The 9261-nt window shown below is 46.2% G+C and overlaps 1 protein-coding gene and 1 long non-coding RNA gene across 3 annotated transcripts in view; both read right to left on the bottom strand.

Annotated features, from left to right (window-relative positions):
• Positions 1-3385: 3385 nt before the first annotated feature.
• LOC127023414 (uncharacterized) lies at positions 3386-5531 on the bottom strand. Its single transcript, XR_007767438.1, has 3 exons — positions 5468-5531; positions 4934-5092; positions 3386-4550 (listed from the first exon to the last, which is right to left on the bottom strand). It is a non-coding gene; the product is annotated as an uncharacterized LOC127023414 (long non-coding RNA).
• A 224-nt stretch (positions 5532-5755) lies between these two features.
• The window catches only part of ZBTB46 (zinc finger and BTB domain containing 46), a 56212-nt gene continuing 52706 nt past the window's right edge, over positions 5756-9261 (bottom strand). For both annotated transcript variants that reach the window (XM_050907085.1, XM_050907086.1), the window contains one exon: positions 5756-6142. In XM_050907085.1, coding sequence (XP_050763042.1) covers positions 5756-6142 — 387 coding nt within the window. The remainder of the gene's footprint in view (positions 6143-9261) is intronic.

Here is a 9261-nt window from a genome sequence, read left to right as displayed (position 1 = left end):
TGGCGCTGCCACCCTGCCTGGCCTCGCACCCGGGGCTGTGCCAGGGCAGGTCCCCTCCCTTACAGGAGGGTTCCCTTCGCATCAGGGACCCCCTTCCCCTTGCAGGGTCCCCCCCCTCCCCTCTCACAGGGGGTCAGACCGCTTCGGCCCCATGGGCTGGGACGGTGCTGTGCCACGCTGGGCCCCCGCTCGTCCCCGACGCGGCGCCGACGGGGATTTGATGTGTCAGATCCAGAAGAAAAAAAAAAAAGAAATAAATATTTGGATTCTTTCTTTTTTTTTTTTTTTTTCTTGTTTTTAAATGATTATTGTTCTTTACTTACTTTTAAGACAGGCTCTGCACTGCAGAGGGGGCAGCCCCAGAGCCGGTGCTGTCACCCCCCCCTCCCCGCATCCGCAGCCCCAGGGACGGCATCACCCCGTGCATCCTCCTGGGGGCTGTGCAAAAGGGATTATTTTAATTTCGAATAAAGCCCCCAAAATAAGGAAATTACCACCAACACTTACACACGGGGGTTGGCAGGGGGGGGGAGATGAGCCACAGGCGCCTGCTGGGGATGGGCATGGGAAAGGGAAAGGCAAAGGCAGCATCGCCCCGGCGAGCCGGGCTCCCCACGGCGGGGGGGGCGAGGGGGGATTTTGGGGAGCAGGGACCCCACAGCGGCCCCATCTCAGCGCCCAGGAGTGCGGGGGGGTGCACGGCCCTGCAGCATCGCAGTGCTGCAGCTGGGTGGTGCCCACGGCCCCCGGACGGCACCGTCATCACCCCATCCCTGCGTGTACGACGAGGAGAAAAAAAACATGATAATATTTAAAAAAAAAAAAAAAAACAAAACCCAACAAGACAAAATTTTAGCAGCAATTTCCCAATTTATTGAAACTGATTGATTTTTGCAAGTATGTCTACGCTAAATCCCATCACAAAGTAATTATAATCAAGAGGCACGCCTCTGGCATGCCCAGGCAGACGAGAAACCAGGAGATCAACTAGAAAATAAGGTCATATTTACCTGAACTACATTTACAGAAAATCAGTACAACACAGCCATGTTCTCCCACTGACTTCTGGTTACTAAAATCTCCTCAAACCTCCCCAAAATATTAAACACATCTTCAATACAAACACAGGTTTATAATAATTAATATAAAGTCAGTATAATATAGAATATTCCCAGCAAAAAAAATAATCAACAATCTTCAAACACTGTCCTTTTTTGTTTTGTTTAGCTTTATTTTTGTAGACAGGTTTAAAGCACGTTGAAAAATAAATATATATGAAAGCATACACACAGCACTCTTACTATGCGGAACTAAAAAAAAAAAGGCAGAAATTCAACACACAATATAGAATCTAAAAAATAAAAAGAACCATTAAGTATGGCTTTCTTAGGAGTTGCACATGTCACAGAATGAGCTCAAATAAGATTATCTTTCATAATATTGCAAAAAATTCCAGTTTTTGCATTATTTTCATGGAGTTTCTTTCCTAAGGGCGATGTGCAAAACGGGAAGCATGGAGGCGGGGGGTGCCCGGGGCGGGGGGGGCTCAGCCCCGGCGGGAATCGGGGTTCCCTCGGGGCCACGAACCCAGCCCCCATCCAAGTCATCGATCCCAAAAACGCACGCACCGAACCCCAAAGCAACGCGGCTTTCACTTTGGAAAAGCGGAGTAGTTAAAGGCATGAGTCGAGAGGAGAAATAAAACGGGACCTAATGCTCGAGCGGGTTTCCTTTCGTACGAAAAATATTCCTTTTGTAGTCCAAAACACTGATTTTTGATTTTAAAAAAAAGGAAAAGGAAAAGGAGAGTCACTTTGCAAAGCTTCATTGGACACGTCCCCCTCTCGCCTCCCCACAAAGTCACTCTGTAGCTGTGAGGCTTTAGGGGTGACGTTAAAAACATACAAAACTGGGTAATTTATGATTTTTAAATAAGATTTTTGGAAATAACAGGTTGACAAGGCGGCCACGCAAGAACCTCATTTGTCCTCATGGCTTACGATACTCTCCAAATGCAATCCCAGACCAAGGCCCACCTCGTGCGCGACTCGGTGTGTTCCCCGGGGACTTTTTCTGGAGGGCGAGGGCAGGACGATGCTGTTTGCACCCTGTTCTGCGCGAGACGGTCGCAAAGCACGGCTTGAAATGCTCTTTGTACTCCTGGCACACTTTCATATTTAAAAAAAAAGAAAAAAAAAAAGAGGATAATAAAGAAATTCAGGGAGGGACATTTACAAGTATGTACGAATACTTAAAAAAAAAAATTTAGTCCCAAGTTATTGAGACCAAGTGTATCAACTTTTTTACCTATAAGGGAGTTATTTTTTTGAAACTCAATCTGTATATATATATACACGCACATATATATATTTAGAAAAAATTAAAAAAAGGGAACCTCAGTGAAGTATACAAAGCCCTGAAGGGAAATACAAAGACGAGATGCTAGAGGTTACTCGAGCTAGTGTCGGACAGCACAGGCAGAATTATTGGGTTTTTCTTTAAATCTCAAAGAGCAGAAGAAGTTTGCATAGGCAGTAGATCCGAGAGGAGCCCGAAGGGTCCGGTCGCGCGGAGCAACTGATGATGTTTTTATAAAGTTTCACCATTAAAAAAAAAGCCCAAATTCCTTTTTTGAACTCAAGCCTCGCGAAGCGCCCGCCGGAGCACGGAAGTTGAAAGACTAATTCCTGCATTTCCAAATCTGCACACCTCCATCAAAACAAAGCACTTAAAATATACATCAGGTGTTAGAATGATTTTATTTGGTATATATAGTGTATGTTAGTAATATAGAAGCATGTGCTAGATTATAATGGTAACATCGTAGAAGTTAGCTTTTACGTGGATTTTCCGTTTTTCTCTCCTTTTTTTGATTTATTTTTTGCATCCTCGGCTCAAAGAGCTTCCAAGTGGCACTACTAGGAAACACTTCTGAAAGCCCCCTGGCTTACTGCCCACCCTTTTAAAAAAAAAAAAAAAGGAAAGAAAAGGAAAAAAAAAAAATATAAAACATTTCCAAAGGAATTGCAAAGTAAAGCTAAGCACCCCGTAACTCCGATTGCAAAAATTGAGTCACCCAAGGGCGAGGGCAGGGAGGAGCGAGGAAGAGGAGGACTCGGACCAACATCTCCTGCTCCTCCTCGGAAGGTACGACAGCGGATGCACACATCGGCATCGGAGGAGACGGGCGAGACGGAATGTCACAGAAACCGAGGGCTTTTGAACGGTTTGGGTTTTAAAATTTTTTTAAATAGATTTTTACATATAAAAAGCAAAGCTACAGATATCTTTTAAGTACTGTATGTATTTGTCTACATGTAACAGGTGAGGCTGCAAGTTCAGGACCTCAGACCCCCCCGACCCCCCCTCCATATTTACAGGATAAATGACAATAAATACAGAGCCCGCACTCCGAGAGGCAAAAGCCAGGGTAACGAAACAGCGACCTCGCTCTGGGACCCCCCCGCAATGGACAAAAACTATACAAAGGTCCAATCGTAAAATACTGGGTTTGTTCACGTCTCTTTAAATACGGTAGGAGGGCTTTACAAGAAGCTAAAACGCAAAATTAGATTTTTACAGTTCAAATAAAAATGTTTCTGCGTGACCCTACCGCTCTGTTCTTTACGTACGTAAAGAGGAGGGTTATCCGTTCTCACCGGCTAAAAGCAACAAGCCCCACTTGACTTTTCCATCCTACGGATCAGCAGCAGAGACGGTGCTCGCGTCTAACACGTCTAATCCTCGCCTAACACGGGATTTTAGGAAAGACTCATGTTTCCAAATCACTGACGTGCGCTAGAAGCGATAGACCAGGAGCCTGGGAGCTGCTGGAGGCTCCCAGGGAAGGCGATCGTCAGCGTGAACCGGGACGATGCACGCAGAGAGGTGGCGGCAGTGAACTTTTGCAAGGAACCGAGGAGCAGAGAAAGGAATCGAACGCCATAAACCCAGGATGCGACTTAAATCAGGGAATGAATAAAGAACCGGCTACCACAGGGGCCAGGATCAAGGCTCCCACCGCGCCCCACCAAATCCTGGCACCAAGTGGCTTAAATCAAGATTGTTTGCTTTACTGGGGTTTATTGTACAATATACTTTTCTTTTCCTTTGCTGGGTGGAACCACGCTTTTCATTAAGGACCACCGGACCTGCAAGAACGCTCTCCACCCTGCAGGGATCGCCTGTCCCACCACGGGAGGAAAATAGCACCTTGAGTCATTTGGCTTTCTGGTAACGGGTTGTCTTTTGTGGCAAGTTTCCAGATACCACCGTCACAGACATCGTATAAAATTGCTCCACGGCAAGGAAAGAGTGAGGTCTTCAGCTTTTTTTTTTTTTATTATTATTTAAAAAAAGCACCAGAAGCAAAGAGGTGAAGGGTAAAACAAGCTGCTTCAGGAACAAGACACTTCCAACGCACGTTGTTGCTGTTGTCATGTAGGTGTAGCTGGAAGAAGGCAACAGTGGCCGATATGAACAAGGAGAATCCAACTACCTGGAGCAGCCCCACAGAGCCTGTTAGGAGACGCTGGGAGAGAAACCTGGTTCTTATTCAAAAAAAAAAAAAAAAAAAAAAAAAAGGTTTATTTGAAAATGTACATGGAACCAGTGCAGCTAAAGCCGAAGGTTTTCGTCATGAATTAAGCAGGCGTTACGCCTACCAGTGATGAACGAAAATTTTTGGATTGGCAAGGAAGAACAACGTACCCAGGTGAAATCCTGGCCCCACCGAAGCCTACAGGATGGGAGCAGCAAGATTTCCGCCCAGTTGGGATCTCCTCACCTTGGCTTCTCACGTTTCCCAGCTCATCCTGCACTTTGCTAAACGCCTCATTTTTGCTACGGTTTGCATATATTTACGAAAAAGGCAGTTGAGCAAAGGGCGAGAAGTGAAGATATTTGCGGAGAAGAATGACAGGTAGAGAATTACCTGTGTCCTTTATAGCAAAAGGTGCTTCTGGAAGCACCAACACGCATTTCAGCGACCGCGGATAACCAAGGCTGGAAGACGGGATGTGGGTAAGACGCCAGTAGGTCCAAGAAACGTCATAATCTGTCTTTGATGGTGATTCTTTTGGAAGCTAAGAATCTAAGAAAAGAATTCGTAAGGCTGTAACCTGACTTGCCTTTTGATCTATTTGGCTCCATAAAAAATAGTAAAAACTCTCTTTAAATAACTTTGCAAAAGGCCTGTATCATCAAGGGAAGCCCTCCAACACATACATCGATTTGCTTTCACAACGTTAGCTTGTCATTCCATTGCTGCTGGGATTTTAGCACACAGACAAGGTGTTAAAAAAAAAAAAAACGAACCCAAAACAACCAAAAACCAACCACCACCAAAAAAAACCTGCTTCGGACACAAAAATTTCCCCGGTGTTCGGTTCAGGGTGGGAAGGGTACGAGGACACATGCTTCACCCAGCCTCCCCATCGCGCAGCGCTCACGCTTGCAGAAACTCTACCTCACTCGCATGCAAGCCGGCCGGCGGGGCCGGCGGGGCGGCCGCGGTCGGGGTTGTTCATGAAGGGAGAAGGGGGAAGGCGAAGTCAGTCGTGTCGCTGGAAGCGACATTGCTAAGACAGTATCTGAGTGGAACAGAGAAGGACTTGTTTAGAAAACACAAGAGTTATTTTGCACACATGGACGACAACAAGGCTACTTAGTTTTTCCAACATACTCCTTCCTCCCCCACCCTCCCTCCCCCTACAAACAACAGAGCGAAACAAACTCCCCCCCCCCCCCCGAATCCCTAAGAAATCCAGGTAAAATCCTTGTCGTTCTCCCCAGAGTTGTCCTGCTCCTGCGGAGAGTCGACATCTTTGTCATCATCTAAAATCACATCATCTTGTGACATTCCCACGTCATCCTTCCACTTGATGTCGTCGTCGTCTCCCATCTCCTCGTCTCCTTCCACTTTGATGTCATCTGGGTCTTCCATGTACTGGCCTTCCCCAGGGTAGCACTCGTCCGGAGACCCTTCTCCTCCGTTGTGGTCCAGGTGACCAGCTATGCCTCGACCAGAGCAATCGGCGCAAACTCCGTGGCGGCGAGAGCCGTGCTTAATCCCCACGCTGGCTGCAGACATGAACACTCGGTTGCACACTTTGCAGACGTATTTTTTATCTTTGCTGTGGACCTGGAAAAGGAGAATGACCAGAAAAGTTAATGCCAACGGAGACGGATCGAGAGCTGCAGGGAAGGACACGCTCCCCTGTCCTTCTGCAAAGGCAAAACCACTGCAGCCCATGACCGCAACCTGAGATCGTCACGGGCTTTCATCGTGAACTCAAACCCACCATGATTAATTCAACCCTGTAATGGTGTCATACAAAAAACCCTTTTGAGACTGCCCTTTGATCATCAAACTAGTAGTTTTCAGAGGAACTTTTATCACTTCATTTTTTCCCCCCCTCTTTCTGTTTGTCTGGGGTGCAGTAGTTGCATTACACCACCACCACGAGGAAAATCTTAAAAAGGAGAAAAACCCCACCACCCCCAAGCACCAATTCTCTGCAGACCAGAGCAGAACAACCCACGATCAAACCGCTGTTAATGTCACATTAATTTAGCGGTTTCCCTCCTGATCCCACTGCTGCCAAGAACCAAAGAGTAGGAGCACTGTGAATGCATCCTGTATCTCTAAAAAAGCGCAGCCGAATGCACTTCTAACCTTATTTCTCACTACTTTGGTGGCTGAAAAATGGTTTGTCACAAATGTTTCTGTTCTATAAATCATGCTGCATTTTATGTCCGAGAATAACAGGCATACGGAGCTATCATACTTCCAGGATAAGCGGTAAGTGGGAAAACGCTCTGCAGGATACCAGAAATCACTTCAAGATTCAAACTCCACTACACCATGAGCAAAATTACATTCTTCGAGAAGCACAAAAGCACCTAATCAAAGGTGAAATCTGTCGCTGGCTACTTTTGCCATGTGTGGAAGGCAAGGAGCTTGCTCAACATGTTCACCTGCTCCTCTCCCAAAGGGAACGGCCAACCAGCGCAGCGAGAACTCCTGAATTCCACCACGAGGAGCCTCATCAGGTACTTTCATTTATATATATATAAAGAAAAAAATATAAAATACATATATATATTCATTTTATTTATATATAGAATAGTTCAGTTGGAAGGGACCTACAACAATCATCTAGTCCAACTGCCTGACTACTTCAGGGCTGACCAATATATATTATACATATATATTTTTTCTTTTTTATATATATATATTCTTTACTTTTTTATATATTAATGCACAGCAGGACAGCCCAGGAGCTCGCCTTGGCCAGTGCCCTGTCGCTGGCACTGATCAGCAGGAGACACTTTGGGAAGCGGCATAGCAGCAGAGAAGGATCCACCCTGTACTACACTGTTCAGTGGCCAGTGATTTGGGGTCGTCCCGAGCAAGCCGTTTCGCGCAGACCATCAGCTATCAGAGCCTCTGGGCACGTATCGCCGGTGCCTAATCCTTTTCTGAACTCATTTATTCTTTTCATGCTCACAACAGGGCCTGTAGGAAAGGTTTTGCTGGTTAAACACGCCTTGCGTGGAAAAGTCCTTCCTTTTATTTTAAATCAGTTGCCTGGCGAGGCCAGTTCCCCGCTCCTACCCCAGCACGGGATCACCTGCTCTCGCAACCGCATTCCCCATAACCCTGCACTCGTTGCTCATCCGGAATACCCAGCTGAGCTAAAGGTATTTGGGAAGAGGACAAATTGACCCATCTTACCCCCTCAGCCCTCACTACCACAGGACACTCGTTCAGGCTTTGTATTGCACCGGTCCCGACCGCGTTCAAAGCCTGCGAGCTCTTCTGATGTGCTCCGGGTTCAGGTTTCCCTTGCTCTGAGCTAGTCCTCGCGGTGTATTCTTCAACTGCATCAAGCAAAGTCATTGTATTTTTTTTTTTTTAAACTACACGTAAGCTTTTTTTAAAAGCAGTTGGACAGGGCTGGTCAGAGTCATCTAACGGGATCTATAGGTATCACTCATTTTTAATCTGTTAGAAGAATGATTTTCAGGCATCAAAAGCTGAATAGGATTACAGAAGGTGGTTAAGGGTGCAGAATAAGGGCTAAAAGAGCCATACAAAAAAAGAAGTAAAATGGGTACTAAAACGATGAGTAATTGAAATATCTGTTAAAAAACTGATCACCTCTCTCCCTCTTTTCCAACACTGACAGTTTAGTCAGCATATTCGAAATGAACCATATTACTGGATGGAGCTGAGCAGAAATTAATCCTATTTCCCTTATAGCCAAATCAGGAAGTATTAAACAAAGAAACGGCGTTTGGCCCTCAGTATCTGAAAATGCCATTAGAAAGACCATATTCTAACTGACTAAATACCGTTATTTCAAGGGAGAGAGGGGAAAAATGTTGTGCTGACAACATCCTAAATTTCTGAAAAAGTTTAAAAAAAAAAAAAGGGGGGAAAGTTCTCAGAAATAAAATGACGGAGGCAACCAGCTGGCACGACAAGGTGTTCCCCGCTGCAGAACTAGTAACAGAGCTTGAAATCTGTGCACTTGCAGCAGGACTAAGCTCACTGCTTGGATCTGCCTCCCGAACACCAGAACCTCAACAACACCCCACGGCAATAACGAAGGGACATCTCGGGGAGCAGGCAGTCCCCCGAGCAGATGGCTGGGCACTCATCCGAACGGGCACACACGCATGGAAGGAAGCGGTAGTAGATGGTGGGGTTTTGAACGCCATAGCAACTCGTCACGTAAGCCCCTCGATCGTCCCCGGTGCAAGGGGCCGCGGCTAACCGCCCGCCCGGTGCAGGTACCACCGCCTGGCAAGCTGTGCCGCACCGAAACACCGGCGTCTGCTGCAAGCACAGAACTGGCTTCTAACTGACCGGGCAGCAGCTCTTCCCAGGAAAAGGCACACGCTTTTGCAACAGCAGCAGGGAGGGAGCAAACTGCGTAGGTGGTGTAATGCCTGCAATAATAACCAAGTTCACTATGGATTTAAAATAAATAAATAATAATAACATTTTTAAAAAGCTACTGCAAGGAGATAGCAGCTCAGTACGCAACAAAACCACTCTTTCCCATCTAAATTTTGCCTGCCAGTTTTAAGCAGCTTGCAGTCACTTGCGATGGTGCGACTGTCCTGGTTTCAGCTAGGACAGAGTTAATTTTCTTCCTAGTAGCTGGTATAGTGCTGTGTTTTGGATTTAGTAGGAAAATAATGTCGATAACACACTGATCTTTTTAGTTGTTGCTAAGTAGCGTTTATACG

Source organism: Gymnogyps californianus, chromosome 17, assembly GCF_018139145.2.
Source record: "Gymnogyps californianus isolate 813 chromosome 17, ASM1813914v2, whole genome shotgun sequence".
NCBI lineage: Eukaryota > Metazoa > Chordata > Aves > Accipitriformes > Cathartidae > Gymnogyps > Gymnogyps californianus.
Note: the sequence above shows the minus strand (reverse complement) of the source record. Positions and strands in the feature narration are given on the sequence as shown.